The sequence below is a fragment of the Mastacembelus armatus genome, chromosome 5 (genome assembly GCF_900324485.2).
Source record: "Mastacembelus armatus chromosome 5, fMasArm1.2, whole genome shotgun sequence".
Classification (NCBI taxonomy): Eukaryota; Metazoa; Chordata; class Actinopteri; order Synbranchiformes; family Mastacembelidae; genus Mastacembelus; species Mastacembelus armatus.
This window is the reverse complement of record NC_046637.1, coordinates 4233282-4257277: the sequence shown is the minus strand read 5'-3', so window position 1 is coordinate 4257277 and position 23996 is coordinate 4233282. Positions and strand designations below refer to the sequence as shown.

Genomic DNA, 23996 nt, shown 5'->3' with positions numbered 1-23996 from the left:
CTAAGTGGAAAAACTCAAATGTTGCTAAGTTAAAAGACATTTATCCGAGAGTGGCGTTTAATCTTTTTATCTTGGTGGAAAATAACCAAGGAGTCAAGGCTGTCGCACATATTCCTTTGTATATATTTAAACTTTTCTCTGCACTCCTAGCATACGACACAATGGTATGTCCCAAAGAGTCCGTCACCGCCCCCTGGCCACTTTTAACCAATCAGAGAAAAACAGCGTGGCGATGGAAGGCGAGTGTTCTTATATTTACACACGATGGAGGATTTAAAATGAAAATCCCAGCACGATAATATATTCAAAACAACTTATTTACCTGCTTTTAGGTTAGATTCTGTTAGAATAACATCTTATACACAAAGACACTACTCTCGTCTTATGTTGCCTTTAAGTGTTTTTGGAAATATTAAACTTATAAACAGATAATCGGTCTAAATTAGGCACTACGTCAAAACGGTGACTTATGTTTTCAGAACTCATGCAATGATTTGTTTTTTATTTACCTTGCATAAAAAGTGCAGTAAAAAGGAAAAAAAAATGTTAATATTTGGTATGATTCGCCTTTGACCTTTAACACAGTACCAGTTGTTCTCAAGGTACTTTAAGTAGGTTGTTCCAGCACCGTGGAGAACCTGCCTGGATACAATATCTCATATTTGACTTTATAAGTGACTATTTTGACTTATTGTATATTTATTTTTGTAATTTCCAACATCTTACATCTCTTTTATTTCCTGATATGAAATGACTCCCATGGGATTATGAGATGTGCCCCAAGTAAATATTCTGTCCAGAGATAGGTACTTTGAAATTGACCCAACTAACTGACCTAACACCACAGTCAACATTTCCATTGAGAATGTCCCGTCCTCTGTGCTGCCTTTTAGTGTTGTTGGAAATATCAACATTTCAAAGACTGCACAATAAATCTGACTTCTGTTTGGATGTTGCTATAGACTCAGACTTTATTAAAAATAAATATTACTATTACTGATCACCTTGTTTGGCTATGAAATAGTAACAATAAATACTTATATTAAAATGTTAATATTTATTCATCAACCATATCATAGTATTGAAGCAAACAAGAGTCCACAGTCTAAAATATGTTATAATGTTCCTTTAAGAGGAAGAGGAAGAACCAGCAGTAACATAACAATGCTACCTTTTTAAAAGTGACATCCAACACTGAATATCAGTGATGAAAAATTATTACTTAAAGGACTGTAAATAATATGATAAAAACTTAAGCACAACATCTTTTCATATGGTACTGTTCATATTGATTTTTACTGATATCCAGTAACCCTGGAAGTTACGGTGCCATGCTCGGACCTCATTCACGTGTAAAGCAAGCTAAAGTCAGAATGTATTTCTCCAGGTCGAGGTGGCTGGAGGTCAGAGGTCAGGGGTTCCAGCGCAGGTCACAGACCAGGGCAATGTGGTCAGAGGGGTGAGCCACACTGGGCAAGGCCTCGTGGGTGGTGACCTCCTGATGGGTGGGCAGAGGAATCACCTGCTCCACCTGCAAACACAGAGAGCACATTCGTTGCTTAATCAAAGACACAGCATCAACATAACTCCACTTTTACCACATCAACTGTGACTAAGGATTTAAGATTTATTAATTTCAAACTTCCAAATTCTGCAGTTTGAGATCAACCACCTTACTGACCAACATAGTAATGTAGTAGAAGTATTGTCAGTACCATTAGCTGTAGCAGTATAGTAGTTTTGCAGTTGGACAAGTTGCATTTGCAGCAGTAATAGTACCTGCATGCTGTCAGGATGTATGAAGATGTAGTCAAGGCAGCCATGAAATCCTCCCACATAGTTGGTATAGGCCGGCTGGCCGCAGGCACTCTGCAAAGGAGGGAAGGCAGAGACCAGCTCCATACTGCAGGACTCCTCTGGCCCTGAGCTGCTCCAGTCTTCATGCTGCTGGGGAACCACAGCCTCACTGAGCAGCTGAAACACACCTGAGACAAGAGGAGCAGACACACAAACAGGATTCGCACTTACAAAGTAACATCTGCTCCAAGTGTCCAGACACCACTGCTTCTACTGGACGAACGTGTAGGTTGAAGTCTCTTACCTGAGTCAGGGGAGGAGTTGAAGTCACCACAAAAGACCAGAGGGGCTCCAGGTACAACTTCACTGATCACATGATTCAGGTGCTTCAGAGCCACGCCCATCTGTACCAAGCGAACATTCCCTCCTTCAGAGCAAACAAATTGAGTTTTAGAAGCTTGTCCTGAGATTAAAGGTACAGATCATCACTCTGCTCTCTGACATCAGGTGTGTTCATATCAACAATGAATTGTTTTACCTTTCGGGTGCCAGTACAGGTGAGTGTTGGCCACACAGACCATCCTGCCAGGTTTATTCAGGTCCTCGAGCACACTGACCTGCAGAGAAACAAGTGATTCATGTGGATAATCATACTGTCCATTATAAAGCTTGGTGGAGATTTGTTACTTATTTTTTCCAGTTTGATCCACCACACTGTAAATGTTGCACTGTAACCTGTTAACCACAGACTTTTGTATTTCATGTTACTGCTGAGTATTTTCTACAACATACTGACTACATGCAGGGCTGTGGCCAAGTCCAACCAGATAAGAAATCTTTGATTAGCCACAAACCAAACTAGGAAAAGTTTTATATTTAGTCCATTAAAGTTTGAATGATGTTTTATTTAAATTAGTTACTAGCTAAAATATTCAGTCTGTCTAAGATGATTATGTTGGAGACAAAGCACAAGACAAACATGGAATAGTTCGTCAGCCGCTACTGCAGGTGAACAGCAGTACCTGCAGGGCCGTGGACCTCTTCAGTATCCTCTCCTTCAGGACGCTGTTGGCAGAAACTCTCTCCAGGAGCTCAGAATGGTTGGGGTCAGAGGTCAACGCCTCACTCAGAGCGATGTCATGACGGCTCAGCAGTCGAAACCTTGACCTAAAAAGACAACATGATTTGGTTTTTTGTTTGTATTTGAATGTTTAGCCCATTTTAGATAGTCCATGTAATCTTGAGATTATATGAGAAGCTGCAGCAAATAAAGTAACTACAAACTAAGGTTATTAAAAACAAATCAAGGCACTACTTCACACTGATTTTCAGAAATGAGTCCTGGTCACTGATATAATGTATCATTAATTACAATGGACTGATGCACCCAGAAATGTTTAACCATACTGCAAAATCTGTGATGACTGATATCATGTTACCCAAACCTACCAGGCTTCAAATAATTTCAAACAATATCCTGTCCTACCAACATCTCCACTAAGGTTCCAGACTCTGTGTGTCTGACAAACACAACGTGAAAGATTGCCTCTTCAGATTCTGGCGGGCGGCAGACCTGACCTGCGGTAGAACGTGGCCAGTCCTTCATGTTGCTTCTCTTTGATTTTGAAAACACCGTCCAGACCGAAGGCATCCAGAGCGGGAGTGAGACTGTCCACAAACACCCCTAAGGGATCCACAGAACATGAGTCAGAAAGCAGAGTCATGTCTACCAGCATAAAAAGGTGAAGATCAACTTTTTGAGCTAAAATTCTCATCAGCTGATTACCTTTGTCAACTTCTTGCAGACAGATGATGTCAGCGTTGTATCCAGCCAGCTCCTTCTTGATCAGGTTCTGCCTGTAGTCCAGCTCCAGGGCATAGGGGGCGCAGTACGGGTAAAGCACCGTCTTGGACAGCTCTGTCTGGGCGTAGATATCGGCGAGGATGTTGTATGACACCACCCTCACACTTGGCCACTCCACTTGTTTGACAGTGTATGCGTGCCTGTTGTCAAATGTGCACACGCCTGGTCCAGCCTCCACGGCTCCCACAGAGACCAGCTCCTTGGCCAGTCCGCTGCGACTTCCATCTTTGGGTGTGCAGCGCAGTTTGAGCCGGCAGCCGATGTCCTGATTGGATGGGACATGGACTCTACCACTTCCTACCTGAGTCCAACCTGCATCCTGACCCAGACTTTCCCCATCAGCTTCATATCTAGCACAAGAACAAAAAACAAAGCTGGGTGTCCCATAACCTCTTCATCTAAATTAGCTTAAATCTGCAGTTGGTTTACTTGGCCCATCCATCTTTCTGTCATGGGAAACAATTCACATGTTGTTAATAAAACACATTTACAAACAGTATATCTTAAGAACAGCCTGAAGGACACAGCTGTAACGTGTGTAACCCCTGTATTAAATTATAACGTGTACACACTAAGATCATCATCTTTGCTCCTGGCCATGATAAAGAATCATTATCTGAAATGATGCTGACTGACTAGCCCTGACCTTTATAGTCCACATCCACACACAGAAGGAAAACCTGGGATGTACGCATGTGATGTTGATGTGTATTTTCCTCCAGAGCTGTGTAGTAACAAAACTATGAACCTTCAAGTCCAGTCTCCAGCCCTTTAACCCTTCAGGCAGCAGAACAGTCAGATTAGAGTCTGTTCCACCACCACCAGTGTAGGTTAAAGACATTAACCCTCGGATCGATCAGGGCAAGTTATCTGTGCTTTTGTCCTGTTTTGAAGATGAAGGAATAATACTGCAAAGTATTAGTCTGTGTCATGTTGACCGTGTAACTACCTCGTGTTTGGGGCATTTTCTTTGTACCATGTAAACTCGCAGTCTTGGAGGTCCCCAAACTCTATTTCCAGTCTGGGGCAGACGGGGAACCCGGCCAGCAGGGACACTGGGAGCTCGGCGGTGGTGAAGGAGGGGGCGTTCCGGTGCACCGAGTATTTCACGGCTCCCACCTGCAGCACGGATCCGTCCCGCCACGCCTCCGAGTTCAGCACCGTCTCGGCCACCTCGTCCCCGTCGTAGAACAGCTTCACCACGGTGGGCTCCGGGGCTTCACACGGCTGCTGCCCCCTGTTCTTCTTCGACTTTTTCGCTTTGTCTTGGCTCTTGGCGACGCCGTTGGAGATCCGGGCCAGGACCCTCCCCAGCGGCTCGTCCTGGTCCCGCAGCATGTGTTTGTGGGAGCCGTCCAGACAGAAGGAGATAGTGAGTTTGGGCTCCCCGGGGAGACACCTCACCACGGCCGTCTCCATCCTGCCGAGGAGGCGACAGGCTCCGGTTAAAGTCCGCGGTGAGAAAGAGAACAGGCGGCGGGGGATCCGGGTGAGAGCCGCGGGGAGCTGACTAAACATGAAGTGACGTTACACCTGCAAGAATTACGGCTTCAATCTGGTTAAAACCTAAACAGCTCATGGACGTCAGTAATAAAATCACTACTTTAAATAACGTGCAGTTTACTTTTACACGAGAGGCCACATTAGCTAGCAGGCAGCGCTGCCATTCTTCTTCTTCTTCTTGTTTTTCTCCTTCTTCTATGACATAATGTGACAGCTTGAGCGCTTCTACACGTAGCACTGCCCCCACAGGACAGAATCAAAACTACACCCGTCAATTTATTACACTGTAAACAAAAAGTATTAAGACTTGAAGTCAAAGTACAAATACAGGAAAATATATATATTTAACGCAAACTACGTTAAATGACAAGTCACTGACAAATTATCACAGAAAACATTTGAGATTGATAATATTGAGGCAACAACACATTGGGAGCATTTTACTCTTTTAGCCAGCTGAGGTGGAGCTAGTTTTAATAAAAATGGTACAAATCCCTCAAAATTGTACTTAAGTTTACTGCCTCAGCAAATGTACAGCACTGTTAACATTAAATAAATCCACAATCCAAATAAATCCATATAGCTAAATCAAATATTGTATATGGTTCAGTTATGTATTATTTAAGCCTGGAAGTGATTTCATATATTTTTAATGTCCAGGTTAGTATTACAAAATATTATTCATCCATCCATTATTCATCACATTTATCTAAATCCTGCCTATGTTTTCAGTTGACCTGTTGAAATCTGTATTTGCAGATATTAAAACAAAATCTTTTATCTGAAATGAATAATCTTTTCCACTTAAATGCACATGATGGGGCCAACAAACCAGGGAGGCAAACACAGTCAGACGCTGCTTTGTGATCCAGTCTGGTCCTGCATCTAAGAAAGAGTCTGCAATAGTCTCCTTAAAACAGCAAAGGAAAATTAGCAAGCACAACCAATTCAGAAGGAAAAGGAACTAAACAAAATACACATTTTTATTAAAATTGTTATAAAGAAAAATACAGAAATTCACTAATTACAAAATACTTAAGATATTAGAAATATCAAATAATGAAAGTACCATCACAGCAGACGTCTGGTGCTGTCTGTATTTCTTTGTGCAGGTGTAGGAGATAGATAGATAGATGGATAGATGGATGGATGGATGGATGGATGGATGGATGGATGGATGGATGGATCGATAGAAATACTTTATTCATCCCAAACTGGGAAATTACGGGCACTCAACATAAACATAAATCTTACGAGGAAAAGAAAACAATATGAGAAATGCTTTAAAAAAGCTAGAGGAATATAGAAATTATATACACTTATCCTCTTTCTGCTACAGAGTGTTTTTCTCAGAGATATTTCCCAAACAGTAGGGTTCAGACTGTTCTGGGTTTTGGGGGAAGGAAACATCGGCCTTGTGTTCGTCATCATGCTCAATGTCTTTTAGGTGGATGACCATGTGCAAAGCGTAGGCCAGGACCAGCAGCAGGATGAGGGATGTGATGAGGCCCATCAGGATGGCTGGCGTCAGGAAGGTGGTGCAGCCGCTGGCAGGGGAAAATTTACCAGTACGGATGTTGAAAGCCTGAATCTGAGGAGGGGGCAGAGACAAGTTGAAAATTATTAAGGTTATACTATGGAAGAAGTTCTCCTCTCCTCAGCTAAAAGTGCAAAAGAAGAGAATAACAGTTTAAATCCAGGAGCAAATAAGTCTGGTTTTCATAAGGCCAATGCAAGAATTGATGGGTCACCACTATTCTGAAAAGAATCATTGTCATTGTCAAATAATGGCAATCAGGTTTAAACAGACTGATCTAGTCAATACATTTGACATGTGATGTCATTAATAGGCAGTGTATTATTGATCACTTCAGCAGTAGCAATGAAATCAGCAGCACATAAAGAATGATACGATCATGTATCAGATCCATTAATCATTGAAGTCCATGTAGACCAGATCTTGAAGTCTGCTTGAGAACAAGTGAACGTCTGTATTTCAGCTGGTTCCTGGTGGTCCAGGTGTTTAAATTCTGAGCCTGTTGGGTTGTCAGGACAACAAGTGGTAACGAGTGACGGAATGGAGTGAACATCAGAACCAGCTGATAAACAGACATGTACCCGGAAGTCAGTAAAGGTGATGGTCCAGTGGCGGGCGGTGTTGGTGCTGGGCAGCAGCAGCGCGCTGTAGCGCCGCAGGTTGCTGACATGGGAGCAGTGGTAGGATGAGGAGGCTGGAGCGTACACTTCGCTGGCATCGAACACGGCTTCTTCAGAGGTGTTGTAGAGCAGAGACACACTGTTCATCGAGAACCACCACTGACTGGAAGACTCGTAGAAAGTGTTGGACAGCTGCAGACTGGCCACCAGAGGAACGAGAGGACAGGAGAACACACATAAACTTCACCTTTATTCTCACTAGTGGTTGAAGGTCCTATCCAACCAATATACTTTGCATTATAAATCATTATAAACTGGCTCACCTTAAAAAAATGAGATGACTGGACTTAAGTTGAATAGTTAGTTCAGTCACCTCATGAGTTTTGAAAGTGTAATGAAATAAAATCACATCTTCAGAAAACAAGTGGAATAGCTCTGTCTTCATTTCTTCATGTGACACAAAGAACTTACAGCTGCAGTTTAAACCATTTTAGATTCTTCTGTTTGTGTCTTTGTGTTTTTGTCTTGTTCATACACATGCATGCAGGTGACATAGTGTAGGTGGTGTCGCATTATTCCTCTGATAAATAGGTGGAAGTCATGCACTAGGAAATACAACTGAGCTGAAAACAGTGGGGAAGAAGAAGACTGCTAACTGCAAACATGGATGTAAGGTGGCACAATGTTCAAAGATTAGCTTTGCAAAGGTTTTATATGTGTTCAATACACTTGTTAGACTGAAGTTAAACATTCAGTGTTTTCATGTATAGCTCTAATTTGATTTGATCATATTTGACCTTATTAACATTCTACTTTTCATTTTAGTGGAGGGCTGGCAGGTGTGTGGCTAACCTGATGGACAGGCCTCTCAAATCATCCACATCTCCAAACCTCATGACGAGCCTGTGACAATAGACAGAGGGTCAGTGACTTTGGATGCTGTTTTTCATCAGCATCCTTCCTTGGACAAATCTCTTTGGCCCTGTTGAAGTGAACGTACTGCATGTAGTCATGATTTCTTATTTAGTGTCTCATATTATTATATTAATACTGATACAACATCTAACGTGACAAATTTACATAAAACATCAAAAGTAAAAATAATTCCATTAAATGTTACTTTTCTCTTGAATGCAATATTTTAATATAATTGTGTTATTGGGTTATAATTATTGATGCAGTATTGTGTTCATCACTTTAATGTTGATAAAGCTGGTAAGCTGCTAAACATAATGTACCAAAGATAAGAAATGTTGCTGCTTTTAAACCCTTTTTGTTGTTTTATTCAGAACCCCGGTCTCTTTTGAAAGGCAACTCTAAGTTTTGTAAGCACAAGCCAAAATGAATATAAGAGAAACTAAGCCAACACTACAGAGGCACAAACATGGTACAGATCAAAATCAAATCTGAAACAATTCTGTGTCATGTGGTTTTTCATAGTGGCACTAAAATGAGTTTTAGAAGACTCAAGGCAGTTACAGACCAGCACAGACTAAAACACAAAGTAGCAACCGTGTCTTTCAAGGGTTAAGATCCTCATGTATTATTTTGAATTAGTACTTGTGTACATTTTTCAAACCATCCATACGTTTCCATCTCTGGGCTTGTGTTCATCAATCACACGGGCAAACAGACAGGTAAACATACGTGGCCCTGTCGTGGCGGCAGACAGACTGACTGGTGTCGACAGGATTATGAGGAGAGAAGACTCGCTCCGTCAGGTCCAGCTGTTTCTGCTTCTCGAAGCGCACGGACAGTTTCCGGGCCTGAAACAGGACGCACAGCTCCCCGTTAGACAGCACCTGCTGGGCACACAGTAGTGTTAGGGCAGCACCTGGGATCCATAAAATAAAGATCCAAAATGAAGTTTTCATACTCAAGGAGGCAAGCAAGTATGTAGTATATGTATTGTAATCATAATGTTGTTTTTGTACCATCAGTTTACAGCTGCCTGAACAGGGTTTGTCATGTCAAAGCAGTGAGATTTCAAAACAACCTTCAGAGATTTAAGCAGGGACCTGTTTTGTTTCTATGTAAAGTGCCTTGAGATGATTGTCTTGTGATTTGGTGCTATACAAATAAACTGAATTGAATTGAAGGATGTGTGTATTCTCTATGTGACGTTAAACATTCTGCACAAACCCTCACACTGTGTGAAATGTGATGTGTAGTGGGTTTTATTTCCTTCAGCTGTAATTGTCTGAAGAATACGCCACCTTGAGTGGAGGGAAAGGAACTGCAGCTCCTGGTATCTGAAGTAACTTCCTCCGTGAAACATCTGGAGACTGAACAGAAAGCTAAAGACACACAGAGTGAAACACTATTCATTCATTCAAAAACTGATATTTATAAGATGGCGAATGAAAAAGAAAAACCAAAGTAAAGTGTCTTAGGATGGTGGTCAGCCACCATGTGCCTGAACAATGATTGTCCAAGCCTCCGAACACAGCTGTACACATCTGTGCACTTTAAAAATGTACTATTTTGAATGCAGGACTTGTGATGCTCTTTAAGATCTTGATGTGAAAAATTATTAACAGTATATTTTGACCTTCATACCTGCAGTTGTCTGATCTGTTCGTCTGTAAGTACCAAACTGTCCTCAGTCCACATCCCTCCATCACTCCACCTCATCTCTACATCTGCAGAGTCAAAAACATGATGGATTCTCTTTGTAAGATAAATCACATATGACACCAGGTTATACTTTATGAATGCAGTTAATAATTTAGCCATTATTTCACCTGCACGTCAGGTTAACATACCTATTGCATCTATTTCAATATTTTTATTATTTCCTTACTGATTTGCTTGTGTATGACATCACAGTGTCTGCTGGTTGTGTCTTTGCTGCTGCATCTACTTATGGTTGCTTTTGTCATTTGTGCACTTATTTCATTTAGCAGATGAGCTCATCTATACCTTCATACTATTGTTGATCACAGTATAGAAGGAACATTATGAAAAATGGCTGGTTATACTTTTGTTGAGTCAAATATACGTCCTCCTTTCCACCTTCCACATCTCATATCCTTCCCCCTTTCACCTTTTCATAGATAGATAGACAGATAGATCGATCGATAGATAGATAGATAGATAGACATAGATAGATACTTACTCTGGTCTGTAGAGACAGCAGCACTGTAAACAGAAGAGATGGGAGGATCAATAAATAATCAGGGACTAAACCTGGGTTGTTTTTAGATTCGTTCTTTTTGTGACTTTATGATTTATTTGTTTATTCCAATCTTAATTTGTTGTTGTTAAAAATACTTTAGCTATAAAAAGAATATTGCAAACAGAGTCAGTATTTCCCTGATACAATCAAAAGAAAATTAACATTGTAAATAAAAGTGTAAGATGTAATACTACACTGCTACTGAGAATTTCGTCATTTACTGGATTTTCAACTATTTCATCTTCACAAAAATACAGCTCATACTTAGTTTCTAATTCTGACTAATTATTAGCTCAAACTTAGTGTGAAATATTTTATGCATTTTATAGTGGAGGGAAAAATAAACCTGACTATATTACCACTAACATTTACTGCATGGGTGGACTTCTGTTTTTAAGGTAACGCTTTTATAGTGTAGTATAATAAAATAACTACGTCCTTCTTCCACACTCAAGTTTAAGTTGTTTTGTGTTGTTTCACAGGGAAAAGCTTAATTATATCGATGTATCTTTGTTCACAGTCAAAACAAAATGCTGCACCTCCACTGAGCAGGGAAGGACAGTGATTCACTCTGATTCAGTGTAAAACACTCAGCCAAACTTGTGCCGCCATAGATAATCTAATCCACATGATTAACACTGAACCTCTGTCTAAAAAAAGCTCTCTGGATGTGTAGCACATACCAAATATATGAATGTTCCTTGTTCAACGACAGACACAAAGTTGTCAAATCCTGCCTGATTCATCGACTCCCTCCAGCCAAAAACAGGTTTAGCTCAGGACAGTGGATTGGGGGTTGCAGTGATTATATAATCATGAGCACACACACACACAGGCAGGTCATGATGGATGGGGTGGCTCTCAGCCAGGAGGAGATTTTGCAGCTTCTCCCTCCTTTAGCAGCAGCAGCTGCACAATAAAATAATGGGACAACTCAAAGAGCTGCCTGATCATACACTGACACAAAGCAACATTATGATCCTAATGGAGTTGTTTTTGTGGCGACACTATTGTCGGACAAGAACAATTGTGCAAAACTTAATATGATAGAAGTTATAGGAAGATCATGGTATTCCAAATACACGGTTCGGGTGTGTGTTCATGGTGTGTGTTCACTGCTGTGTGTGTGCACTGGGTGGTAATGCAATTTCCACCTTGGTGGGACTAATAAGGGTAATAACTTATGGAAGACTTATGGTTAGGCAACTAAAACCAGCTCTTTACAATAAAGAAAAACTTTGTGTGTTGTGTTTTGACTTTCTGTCCTGCAACCGACACTGACAGTTGAAAGTGGGATTGTGAAGACTTTTGACACGGCTTTGTATTCATTAGGAAGCAGACTGAAAGTCATAGAGATGCTGATTGTATTACGTATGCCATCCTGCCGGCATGATGTACATGTGAGTGACTGATGTGTAAATTAATGCTGTTCAACTGGTATAACAGCTGATCATTTTCTGTGCTTGTGGTCAATCGGTATTGACCCGTTCTGCAGACCATCTGCTCTGTTATGACTCTGTTGCTTTGCCTATTAAATTTGCCATCCTTTAACCTGAGATTTGCCTCCAAGTGCTTTTTGCCACTACACTCAATATATTTTTTTGTAAAACATCATAAATATACCTTCAAATGTTTTGCTTTTTCAAAACTCAAGATTGTAATATTTCACAGTGAAAACAGAAAATGCACAAAATGAAGGAACAGGAACAAATACATTTTTATAATTCTTTGGTAGAAAAATGAATCAAGGTAAGACTGACTACTCTACATCTACTCTACATCTCTCTCCCTCCACTTACCTGTGGGCTGGTTGTTTGTGGAGCCAGGGGGATGTCTGCAGATGGAGGAAGAGGAGGATGCTGCAACTTTTCCACGTTGAAGCCATTGCTGTGGCACACGCAACCACCCCCCCCTCATAATCTACTTTAATCAGCCCACTGCTTTAAACCCCCAACAGATTTCTGAATAGCCAATCAAGACAGGACATAGAGACCCACCCACTGGTTAAAGACTGTTATTGTTCCCATATTTTCTAATTTTTAGGTCAGGCCAGTCAAAGCAAATGTAGTTTCAGCAGATTAAATGGCAGAATGATGCTTCCCCTGACAAAGCACAGGACACATGACTTTATCTCACTGATGATTTTTTCTCATTCAGACACAAAGTTGTCCATTAGCCTACATATTTGTTCTTGTAGCATTATCCAGACATGACAGGACATTTTGCAAGATACTGGACTGCAGGGAAATTTATAGTCACCCTATAAAAGCTAGACACTCATCACTGTACTAATTTATATGTAGTCATGGAACTACCATGTGTAACCTTATGCATAACCATTAAATGTATGTTTTTCATGCACTTATCAGAAAACTATATGTGACTGTCAGAGCCAATGTACTACTGAGTTGTAATGTACTTGATGGAAAAGTTTAGCACAGTATGACCTTCTGAACCTGGAGAAGAATAGACCTTATAGAGTAGGAGCTTTTTGTGGTCTGTACCCCTTAACAGTGAATAAGGGAAGATGTTTGGTGATATAGCCATAGATCAGAGTAAGACAAGAGGACTGAGAGCATAACCAACAAACAACGAGGAGGAAATAAGTTGTTGAAGAAATTCAAGAAGTTGGGTCCTCCAGAAACTGGAGGGAGAGAGATACAATTTTTTTTTAAATCACCCATTAGGAATAATAAGATTTGACTGTCATCTCCTGTCCAATAGGACGGAGACAGAAGGTATAAAAGCCTGCTTCTTGTTCTTTCTTACTACTGCTCTGAAGACAACTTAGGTTTGATGTGAAATTCTGAGATTGTACATAAGACTAAAACGGTTTAACCTTTATTAATGACCATTATATTAGGGACAAGCACCATTTTTCTCAGAGAAAAACAAGACAGAACTGCAACACTTATGTATTTATCTCACTAATTATATAATTTATTGTTGAATGTCACTGCTGACGAAGTATGGCAGTGCACAATAACATATTCATTGTTTAGTTTCCTGTAACATGGTGTAAGTTATTATCGCTCTAAAAAAAATCATATATATATTTAAAGGTTACCTGTTAGTACAATGTCACAATACATTTTCAAAAGTTATGTATATACCGACATATTATTATCATTTATGTAATAAAAAACATTTATGCATATAGAATTCACTCGATGTCAGTGTGCCTTACTAAATGTAATCCAGACTAATGTGATGTAACTTAATCATTTCAATCATTATCCATTTTAGTCAGGCAGGTTGTGTAGCCACACCCGCTGGGGGTCCTCAGAGGAGACTTTGCCGCGGTGCATGCTGGTTCCTTCCTTTCCATCCCAGACTCGCTTCTGCAAACATGGGTACGGCTCAAACTTCTCATTAAATACTCAATAATTCTGTTCACTACCCTAAAATTTCATATCGATGTGTTATATAAATATCTTACAAATGAGTTTTTGATGCGTCTATGAGGAAAAAAAACTCCACAGTCAATTAAAAGTGTCAGTTTTAGGGCTCATTTTCATCGCAACGTGGAGCGGCCATAATATGTCTGAAACAAGCGGTGTGATAGCATAGTTAGCCTAGCATAGCTCAGGTTCCTGGTCCATTTATATTGTTACAGTTTAAATTCTAGGATTGAATTAAACTGATCCGAAACGAATCGCCTGGTTTGTGTGTAGTGTTTGTCTTCGTCATGTTCGTTAGCCTTGTGTTAGCGCCACTCGGCTAATGCTAAGCAACTCGGCTCAGTACGTTTGTCGTAATGTGAGTTTTGGGAAGATGCGTTAAAACACATTCAGTGTCACATTTGTTTGGCGTATTAACAGTCAAGTTAGGTGGCAAAACACTTGGTTACAGCGACTAAACGGTAATGATATTTTACGATCTAAAGCTGGAGAGAGTACCTACTCTAGTCTGAGTACTAGTTTCACACAGTCTATGTTAAAGAAACATTATTGTAGAAAGCTGACAGTAACCTGAAGTGCATGCAGATACAGTGGAGAAGCTGATTAATGATGTTTTAATTATTTTGCATAACTCATCAGTAAAATGTGTCAGGAACACTTTATTTTCAGTCTAACTTGAATTAAAGGTGAGAGCATCCCTGCATTGGCTCCAACTTTATTTGCTGCTGGTCTTTGTCTTCCAGGAAAGTGTCGTGGTCTGCGTACAGCCAGGAAGCTCCGTAACCATCGCCGTGAGCAGAAATGGCACGATAAACAGTACAAGAAGGCCCATCTGGGCACTGCCCTGAAGGCTAACCCCTTTGGAGGAGCCTCTCACGCCAAGGGAATCGTCCTCGAGAAAGTGTGAGTACCGTTAGATCCATCAAACTGTAGTCGCTGAAAGTTAGTTTCTGGCAGAGAGACCTCAGATTCTTCTGTTGGATGCAGTCATAATAAAGATTTCATGTTTTCAGTAACTATCAGTCATATTGATTTTCATTAAGCTGATTTGCTGCTGGTATTACACCCTGGATAAAACCAGATAATTAAGGGAAAGTCCATAATGAGCAGCGACAGGTGTAAAATATAAATTACAATTTGCAGTGCAGAGGGGGGTTATCTGCAGGACAGATCCATGTGAATCTTAAACCTAGTTTCAGTTATTTTATGGTTTAGTTTGAATGTTGTGTTTTCCCTCTGCAGAGGAGTGGAGGCTAAGCAGCCTAACTCTGCCATCAGGAAATGTGTGAGAGTTCAGCTCATCAAGAACGGCAAGAAGATCACCGCCTTCGTCCCCAATGACGGTTGCCTCAACTTCATCGAGGTAAACGTGACAGCTGCATACATTTTTGAATAACACTTAAACGCGCAGTACAGTGAAGTTGATGACATCAAATTTATGTGACGTCCTCAGTATGACATTTAGCTGTGAAATACGTAGGAGATAGTTTTGGTTGTTGGTGACATTGTTTTGTCACTTACCTTCTATTCTCCTGTGCTTCCTGCAGGAGAACGATGAGGTTCTGGTTGCAGGTTTTGGACGTAAAGGTCATGCCGTCGGTGACATTCCTGGAGTTCGTTTCAAGGTGGTGAAAGTGGCCAATGTCTCACTGCTGGCACTCTACAAAGGCAAAAAGGAGAGACCCAGGTCATAAACAATAAACAGGCATAAAATAAAAGCAACATGTTTTCAAATACAGTCTGGTTGTTTTGTGTTTTCATTGTTGATTATTGCAAAATTTTCTGATTTCCCATCGTATTTAAAACCATGAATGTTGAAAATTGATTTCCATGTTGGGCTATAATACTTTGTTTTAAATTTGGGTTAGACTGCTGAAAGTTTCTTGGGTCTCAGGTGTAAGAGTTCAATACTCCATGTACTTGTGAAATATGGATGCTTTAAAGTCCTGCAAGATCAGCTGTTAATTTTTAATGAACTAAGTGGACTACACCCACTCCAACACCGTAGGGAGCCAGATACCATGCAAGGTGCTGGCCCAGTACCTAGGGTTCAGTGTTGTGCCCAGGACACTTTGACATGTGGAAGCAGCCTGATTTGAACTGAATATAGAAAATAAAACTGCTTGTCCGTTACCTGATACAGAGGTCAGGTGTCCTGGTGTGGAATAGAATTGGTTTTATTCATAGAAACACATGATCCATTTACTGTATTAAACTCTTAATGTAAAAAACAAATAGAGTGTAGTGTGTTTTCCTCTCCCTTTAGTTAAGTTAAACCTGCCTCTCTTGATGTTGGCAAACAAAGTGGGCAACTGTCCCACAACTGCACAGGCCCCTCATTTAAGAGTGTTTGTAGTAGCCTACTGCCAAAATTTGCTCATTTGGTGCATATCCAAATTAATTATGAAAATATCAGAAACTGGGGCGATTACTCCTTGTGGTGGTTGTTGGTGTCTTAACAAGCAATGAAATTGCTGTGTGATGACAAATATGTGTTGTATTTAATGAAAAATTTTAAAACAGCAGGAAACTTACACACTACACAGGAGACAATAAATCAGGTAGAGGTGTGGGGTCAACAGAAGACCAGACCTGAGTTGTTGTCCCCCAGCAACTTAATCTGGCCATGGACCATTCTGCAGTGTCACACGGATGGTTGGTCATGTCACTGCATAAACTCAGGAGGAGGTAAATATAGTAATAGGTGTCAGATCCCTGCTCCCCCATAGCCAGAGCCATGTAGCCTAACAGCTGAAACATAGATATCTCACATGAACCCAAACTTTTTCCTATGGAGTTATTATGACACTTCTCTAAGGTAGGCATGTTAGTGTGGAATTGACATGTTTGTATTTGCAGCCAGGCAGCCTGTGCTGTTTAAACTCTGGGTTCATTGCTAGAACCCACGTCGACATACAGCTCTGGTTTCTGTCACAGGTCACAGACGTCTACTCCTCCTGTCATCTTCAGTAACAACAACAGTTCCTCTATTAATTTACAGAGACTTCACGGCCGAGCAGTGGGAACCAAAACAACGCAAAACCACAAGGTAAAAGCCCAAGTGAGCTCATCTGTTGCTAACCAGTTTAGAACAAATATATATTTTTAAGAGTTTAACATTGAAACTGCAGTTTAATTATTACAAAATATTATGGTTTCATATTGAGGAAAGTCAGCTTTGAGCACTGGATATATATGTATGTATATTTTTCTGCTCCTACAAGTTGAGCAAGAAACAAAGTCTTCAATATGTAATTGGAAAAAAAAAACATTCAATATAAAAACAAATGTTTTTGATGAAAAATGGTCAAAGTGGCTTACAAATGCATTTGCTGTATAACTTTGCATATTAAAACAAAGCTTAAATAAAGGGCTGAAGGATGCTACTAAGAAAACAAGGTGCTTATTATTAATATTAGATAATAGTGTATTCTTGCCTTCTGTCAGCCACTTGTAATAAAACCCTTACCTGCTTCACCATGACAAGCGAAGTCTATGAAGAAATAGTTTTGCTACTATGTGTAGAAGAACTGGAATGGCCTGGACAGAGCCCTAACCCCAAAGGGCGTTGGCGGCTTTTAGGATGAACTGGACTCAGACTGACGCCGACTGTGAGCCAGAGCTGGACCTCAGTTACACTTGTGTGATTGAATGTGAGCAAATCCCTGCAGCCACGTTCCAACGTAATGTGGAAAACCTGAAACAAGAAGAGTGGAGGCTGTTAGAGCAACAGAATCACATGCAAACATACTTGTGACCATGTGTTTTACATGATAAGCTGCAGAACTGTGTCCACTTTGACTTGTCAATTACACACAAGTGTAGTGAAATATGTCTTCAGTGTTTTCTCTCTCTTCTGAACAGGTTCACAACCTTTCATGTGGACATCATGGAGTTTCAGAGATTTGGGATGGATGATGATGATGATGATGATGATGATGATGCAGTTACACAGTACATGATTGAACAGAGCCTGCTGGAGAGCAACAAACAGAAAGAAACTCACAAAGACACAACACAAGACAGCAGGAGGTCAGTCTGACAGTCAGCAGTTTGTCTAGTTGGAGATGAAGGCTCCAAATACTGCTAACAACAGGGTTCTGTTGAAGTGCCCTGAGTTTTTCTGGCTTTATTTGATCAGATCAAAAGACTTTTCACTTTCGTTTTGTTGTATTTAAGATGTAACAGTGTTGGTCTTTCCTCACAGCTCTGGGCCTGACTGTGCAGACAGCAGCGTGATCTTCACAGCTATAAGACAAGGTGAAGGGGCAGTCAGTGCTTCTGTTGGGACGTACTGTTAAAGAATCGATGTTACACTGTGAAGCAAGTACATTATCTGCTTTCCTTAAGCATCTTAATGACACATTTAGTGGTGGTTAAGTTGACTCAGTGGGTTATTTCCCTAGTTTGTTCTTCAATAGACACACCTGAGTTTCCCCTTTATCTTATTTACAAGATAATAGACACAGATAAGCTAGCCAAGTCTACACACACGTAATGTATATCCACACATATGTATGGACAGAGGAGCTTTAGCTATCTTTCTACACATCCCTATAGGAAATGAGAAGCTGTTGAAGAATCTGTGCATCAAACAAAGAGACAGGTTTTTACAGATGGACAACAGGGGGTGGATTCCTCTCCATGAAGCAGCAGCTCAGAGCAACCACAGCATCCTGGAACTCACATACAAAGGTTTGTGTCAGCTTTGTACAGATTCTACACAGTTTACAGCAACATGCAGCCCCATTAAAACAATCAGACATGTGATGAATGATGCAGAGCAGACTATGCTGTTCTATAGCTTCAGGCCTGGACTCTCTGGAGTGTCGTACTCCTCGTGGTCAGACTCCTCTCTTCCTGGCAGTAGAACAGGGTCTGATAGAAAACACCTCCTTCCTCCTCAAACATGGGGCCCATCCAGACAGCCAGGACCACGAGCTGGACTCACCGCTGTTTGTAGGTACGCTGACCAACATTTTACTGTTGTGACCAAAGAAAAGGTTTGTTGTTTCATGGTTCAGTTTACAGTACAGCCCCCCTGCAGGCCTGCATCATCACTGCTCATCTTCCATTGAAAAATTACATTTCTGTTATTTTTAAGGTGTAAATGCTCAAAACAAAACGTCTTCTTTACTATGACACCAAATATTGTGCCGGAAGTTACAAGACTTCATGACACACTAAATTGCTTAGACTTCCAAAATATTTTTGATATCACAAATTCTGTTCATATATGCACATCTACATTTTGAGGCTCATTTACTGCATTATTCTGTCTCTCTGCAGCGATCCGTTCAAACCACACTGACCTGGTGAAGCTGCTGCTGCTGCGGAGCTCCAGGGTGAACCAGGAAGGCTGTCACGGCCGCCGGCCCCTGCATGAGGCCTCACGACTGGGCAATGCTACACTGGTGTCTCTGCTGCTGGAGGCCGGAGCCACACCGGACCCTCGCAGCCACTATGGCCTCACACCATTGGCACTCGCTGCTCAGGCAGGACACCTGGAGGTGGTGAAGACCCTACTGAAGCAAGGTGAAACAGAAACATCTGTAGAGTACTTCTCTCATACTGAGACCATACTAACGTACTTGTCTGTAAAACCTCAAACCAGAAATTGTCATGTTTAGTCCCCAAATGCAGAACCTAAGGCAAGGTAGTTGTGGTGCGTTAATAGTGATAAACAACACACTAGTGGCTCAGTTAAGGTGGCAAGATAAACTAGCCAGTATAGGTAAGTATAATCTTAGTTAAGAGGCAGACAAACAGAAACGCAGGTTTACTCTCCAAGCCCCCAAAAGAGGTTGACACAGTGCACACAGGTAAAGAGGATAATCTCAGGATAATCAAAGACACTGCAGAGGAAGAGGAGTAGGTGCTAGCTCATGGTCACAGAGCAGAACAGTTTATAGTCATGCAGACAGGTACAGGCAAACTGTTCAGGCAGAGAGCACATAAACCTGACAGGTGAAACAACTGACCTGAAACCAAGAGGAGCAAACTTCCAAACACAGGTGAAATCCACCAGTACAAACAGAGGGAGACTGCCAGAGGAAAATCAATAGAGATAGTTTTTTCAGGGAGGACTTGGTAGAGAAGGAGCTCTGGCTCATATAGTGAGTGATGACACAGAGAGGAAGCAGGTGAGTGTGGGCGGAGCTGGGCGGAGCTGGGCGGAGCAGGTTGCAGGGAAAGGGATTGGTTCCAGGTAAAACATGGAGAAGAGTCAGGACTAATACTGGGATTGGGACAGAAATTAAATATGACTAATATAATATACACTACAGACTATATGCACTATATGTATATATTATTGTCACTGTAGTATTTTAATATCACTTCATCTTTGTGACTGAAAAATATTTCATTTGCATCTTTATCAAACCATGTCCTTCAAGTTTCATTTGAGCAAAGAGAATTCTGACTGTAAATTACAGCGTTCAGTTGCAGTTATCCTGGATTTTTGCTGTTCAATCTTTGCAAAGATGAATAACATGGAGCACTGCAAACATCAGCTGCTGGAGTTAGCATGAATAGTTTTTATCAACCTCCCTCGTCTCTCATCTCTCAGGTTGAGTCAATCAAATCCAATGTGTGTCTTCCAGACTTGGTCATTTTAGTGCAGAACTGTTACTCTACAGTGAGTTTATTTAGGAAACTGTACCTTTAAGAGGAGAAAACTAAATACCAGCTCACTTGCATCAGTTATACTGACAGTTTATAATGTTGACAGATCGTTTTCTATGAATCAGTGATATCACGATAGACTGATAGACAGCACTGTTGTGTCCCCTAGAGCATTAACTCAAACTGGAAATAAGGAGTGTCCAGTTTTCCACATGTAATCAGGACTTGTTCTGCTGTATATCACACAGGGCGGTAACTTGTTGACATGCTGTGTGTCCTGCAGGGGCGGACGTCCTGTCCCAGGCTCATGATGAGGCATCTATCTTGTATGAGGCGTCTTCATCTGGAGACCCAGCTATCATCAGTCTGCTGCTGGAGTACGGCGCTGACGCCAACGTTGCCAAACACACTGGACACATGCCGATCCACCGTGTTGCACACAGGGGACACCTGGAGTAATATTCCTATATGTCATAAATATTATTTTCTTAGAAGCAAAACATCAACATGTTTGAAATTAAAGCTTGCATCATATTTGATAGACTCATAGTATGATGTACTTTTCTGGACGTCCTTGGTGATTTGGACTGTGCACAGGAGGACCTAGAGGATAGACCGATTCAAAGTGCTTCACAGATAATGGACAAATGCAAAGAGCAGAACATTTTGAGACTAAGACAAATAAAAGCATTCTAAAACCAATAAAGTTAAAAGAGGAATAATAATTTAAATTCAAGTCAATTAAATAAAACTAGTTTAGATAGACAAGACAAATTTAATAAATCAAATGAACAATGGCCATAAAACAACATAATTAGAAGCAGTAGTGATGGGAAATATCAGAGTTTACTGTACCGACCTTACCTGGCAGGTGAGTGAAAGGTGCATTATGGTAAATGTAGGATCCAGTGTTTCTGGAATCCTCCATCTTTGTAGAAGTACAGCACCAAAGCAACATAATACTCTGTGTGTGATAGTCAATGGAAATGGAAATGAGCTGTAAAGACTGATAAACATCCCAGGTGTATCTTTGTGTGTGTTTGGCAGAGCTCTGAAGATGCTGATCCCAATAACGTCTATGGAAGACGTGACCGACAGCGGCATGAGTCCATTACACTCTGCTGCTGCAGGGGGACACACACACTGCATCAAGGTGCGTGTGCACTGATATTAATTTGATTCTGACAGCCAGAGTCTAAGGATCGAGAGAATTGGATGCTGTACAGATTGTAAAACATTTTGGATCTTGGGTATTGGGGTATAACTAAAACTGACAGGGACAAACCTGAAGACGAGCTGAAAGTACCAGGTGATAGACAGTATTACCGAACCAAAACACAGATGGCAGCCTGCAGCTTGCAGTCATTATACAGTGACACTTGTGCCGACAAGGCCAAAAAGGGGGGGGGGGGGCAGTGTGGTGACATCCTGGATGGAGAGGCCTGGGTAATGCAGACTGTAGCTTACACTGATCATGATTTCATCCGCCAACAGACCCAGACATGAACAGACCTGGTCCAGCTTGGTCGTATGACATGCTCCCAGCGATAAAATGCCACTAAACTAAATGTCCCTCCTGTCTTTCCTCCCATCAGGCCTTGCTGGATGCAGGCTATGACCCCAACTACATGCTCCATCCCTGGGTTCGCCGCAGCTACGATGACGAGAGGAAGTCGGCGCTTTTCTTTGCTGTCTCCAATAACGACGTGGAGTCAGCCAAGCTGCTGCTGGAGGCTGGAGCCATGGCCAACCAAGACCCAGTCAAATGTCTGCAGGTATCTGTGTGTGCACGAATACTTCAGCACTGTGGGGACATAATGATCCGCTTTGTTTGTTGTTACTGATCTTAATTTCATGTCAGGACACAGTCTGTGCTTTTCAGAGGAAGTGCAGTTTTCTGAAGTATTCTTTTTACTCTGAGGTTACCAGGTTTGGTACCACTGTGATTGTAATGTGTCTGTGCTGATCCAGTGACTGTGTCTTTAAGGTTGCACTGCGTCTGGGCAACTATGAGTTGATCAACCTGTTGCTGAGGTTTGGAGCCAACGTCAACTACTACTCCAGAATAAACACAACACACTTCCCCTCGGCCCTGCAGTACGCGCTCAAAGACGAGGTAACCTGTTGATCTTATCACTGAAACCTTTTCTAAAAACATTCCTTCAAATTCAAGATAATCTCACTTATTTTTAATCTGGCCTGCTGTGTGTCAGGTGGTACTCAGGATGCTGTGTAACTATGGTTACGATGTAGAGCGCTGCTTCGACTGTCCCTATGGCAACAGGTCCCACATCCCCGAAAACTACGAGGGATGGAGCGACAGTGTGATCAAAGACACTATGGTAAGGCTCAGGGCTGACGTGGGTCTCTGCTCATCGTACTGAGTGAAAGTAAACTGTAAAACTTTAAAGGCTTAAAGAGCAACTAGACAAGCTGAAATGCAGTGAAAATGCCACATAGACAGGTGTGTTTAGTGAGGACACCTGTACGTCACTGCAGCAAGGTGAGCCCTTCAACCAGGCGGGGTTAGTTAGTGTTTAAGCTCTGTCTGCCTGTCTGTCAGTGCAGTTCTGCGAGGTGATCACGGTCTCCTGGCTGAGGCATCTTTCCGGTCACGTCGTTCACATCCTGTTGGACTACGTGGATCATGTGACCCTGTGCTCCAAGCTGAAGGTGGCACTGATGGAGCAGCGGCAGTGGCCCGACATCTGCAGGCTGCAAGGTGAACGAACTTCATCCGCAGCAGCTCAGCACCTGCATCCATTAACCCTCCTTCTCCTCCTCTGCAGAAAACACTCGCTGCCTGCAGCATCTCTGCCGCCTGCGCATCCGTCGCTGCCTCGGCCGCCTTCGTCTGCGATCGCCCATCTTCATGAGCTTCCTGCCATTGCCAGGGCAACTGAAAGACTACATCCTGTACCGGGAGTATGACGTGTACGGCCATCAGAGATGCACGCCGGGCTGACGCAGGAGTGAAGACACAATCCAAAGAAAGTAGTTAAATATGAAGACAAGAAAAAAGTTATTTTTGTGATTTTCTATATTTTGATGAACCATAAAAGCAAAGTAGAATTTCCCCCGCAAAACAAGTCAAAGGACGCCAACTACATATAGTCTGAAATTGGTTTCAAAGATCATTTTGTTAGATTTTAGTTGGTAAATGTATTAAATTTTTCATTTTGAAAACACAAAACTGATACTTTTCCAGTGTGTTATCTGTTTGATTGGTCTAAGCACGATCACATCTTTTAACACATGAAATAATCTGTAAACAAAGAAATACTGCAGCATGAAGTCCTGACTGGTGACATGATAGTGGACTGTACCATGATCAGGTGAGACAGCTTGTTGTACACCGTCATTGGAGGTTTTGGCCTTTGACACATTATTGTTATTCCCATTATATTTGGGGCAAAGGGGATGCTCATTAGAGGATTCAACTAAAAACTAATAACCCAATTCTAAGTCT

At 41.5% G+C, this 23996-nt stretch overlaps 4 protein-coding genes across 7 annotated transcripts; 2 read left to right on the top strand and 2 right to left on the bottom strand.

Annotated features, from left to right (window-relative positions):
* Positions 1–1042: 1042 nt before the first annotated feature.
* Positions 1043–5346, bottom strand: pde12 (phosphodiesterase 12). The gene is made up of 8 exons (XM_026307022.1): positions 4611–5346; positions 3584–4011; positions 3376–3481; positions 2820–2964; positions 2336–2414; positions 2102–2224; positions 1780–1985; positions 1043–1531 (listed from the first exon to the last, which is right to left on the bottom strand). The coding sequence occupies exons 1-8, from the start codon at positions 5177–5179 to the stop codon at positions 1412–1414; spliced, it is 1776 nt and encodes a 591-aa protein (XP_026162807.1). The 5' UTR covers positions 5180–5346; the 3' UTR covers positions 1043–1411.
* A 1043-nt stretch (positions 5347–6389) lies between these two features.
* On the bottom strand, positions 6390–9119 carry LOC113130422 (V-type proton ATPase subunit S1-like protein). Its single transcript, XM_026307040.1, has 4 exons — positions 8969–9119; positions 7645–8224; positions 7283–7520; positions 6390–6755 (listed from the first exon to the last, which is right to left on the bottom strand). Exons 2-4 carry the CDS (start codon positions 7764–7766, stop codon positions 6498–6500), a joined length of 618 nt encoding a protein of 205 aa, XP_026162825.1. The 5' UTR covers positions 7767–8224; positions 8969–9119; the 3' UTR covers positions 6390–6497.
* Positions 9120–13761: 4642 nt separating this feature from the next.
* Positions 13762–15638, top strand: rps23 (ribosomal protein S23). Its single transcript, XM_026307039.1, has 4 exons — positions 13762–13852; positions 14644–14803; positions 15143–15263; positions 15448–15638. Exons 1-4 carry the CDS (start codon positions 13849–13851, stop codon positions 15592–15594), a joined length of 432 nt encoding a protein of 143 aa, XP_026162824.1. The 5' UTR covers positions 13762–13848; the 3' UTR covers positions 15595–15638.
* An 826-nt stretch (positions 15639–16464) lies between these two features.
* On the top strand, positions 16465–23720 carry asb14a (ankyrin repeat and SOCS box containing 14a). Of its 4 annotated transcripts, XM_026307017.2 has the most exons (14): positions 16465–16718; positions 16902–16949; positions 17765–17932; positions 18108–18160; positions 18461–18595; positions 18705–18863; positions 19190–19435; positions 20811–20982; positions 21575–21680; positions 22123–22302; positions 22515–22643; positions 22741–22869; positions 23096–23249; positions 23317–23720. In XM_026307017.2, exons 1-14 carry the CDS (start codon positions 16672–16674, stop codon positions 23490–23492), a joined length of 1902 nt encoding a protein of 633 aa, XP_026162802.1. In that variant the 5' UTR covers positions 16465–16671; the 3' UTR covers positions 23493–23720. The 4 variants fall into 4 exon arrangements, with proteins under 4 accessions (XP_026162802.1, XP_026162801.1, XP_026162803.1 ...); XM_026307016.2 differs by having other exon boundaries at positions 23096–23720; XM_026307018.2 differs by having other exon boundaries at positions 16838–16949; positions 23096–23720.
* The last annotated feature ends 276 nt before the right edge of the window (positions 23721–23996 follow it).

Bases quoted from the DNA above. Each gene is read 5' to 3' on its own strand.
- LOC113130422 (XM_026307040.1), bottom strand. From the start codon at position 7,766: ATGAAGACAGAGCTATTCCACTTGTTTTCTGAAGATGTGATTTTATTT. The intron at 7,521-7,644 runs GTGAGCCAGTTT...TCTGGTGGCCAG, and splicing joins AGTCATCTCATTTTTTTAAG to TCTGCAGCTGTCCAACACTT. The intron at 6,756-7,282 runs GTACATGTCTGT...CCCCCTCCTCAG, and splicing joins TCACCTTTACTGACTTCCGG to ATTCAGGCTTTCAACATCCG.
- asb14a (XM_026307016.2), top strand. From the start codon at position 16,672: ATGAACCCAAACTTTTTCCTATGGAGTTATTATGACACTTCTCTAAG. The intron at 18,161-18,460 runs GTGAAGGGGCAG...ACATCCCTATAG, and splicing joins CTTCACAGCTATAAGACAAG to GAAATGAGAAGCTGTTGAAG. The intron at 18,864-19,189 runs GTACGCTGACCA...GTCTCTCTGCAG, and splicing joins GGACTCACCGCTGTTTGTAG to CGATCCGTTCAAACCACACT.
- pde12 (XM_026307022.1), bottom strand. From the start codon at position 5,179: ATGTTTAGTCAGCTCCCCGCGGCTCTCACCCGGATCCCCCGCCGCCTG. The intron at 3,482-3,583 runs GTAATCAGCTGA...TGGATCCCTTAG, and splicing joins TCTGCAAGAAGTTGACAAAG to GGGTGTTTGTGGACAGTCTC. The intron at 1,986-2,101 runs GTAAGAGACTTC...CTCTTGTCTCAG, and splicing joins CAACTCCTCCCCTGACTCAG to GTGTGTTTCAGCTGCTCAGT.
- rps23 (XM_026307039.1), top strand. The intron at 14,804-15,142 runs GTGAGTACCGTT...TTCCCTCTGCAG, and splicing joins GGAATCGTCCTCGAGAAAGT to AGGAGTGGAGGCTAAGCAGC. The intron at 15,264-15,447 runs GTAAACGTGACA...TGCTTCCTGCAG, and splicing joins GTTGCCTCAACTTCATCGAG to GAGAACGATGAGGTTCTGGT.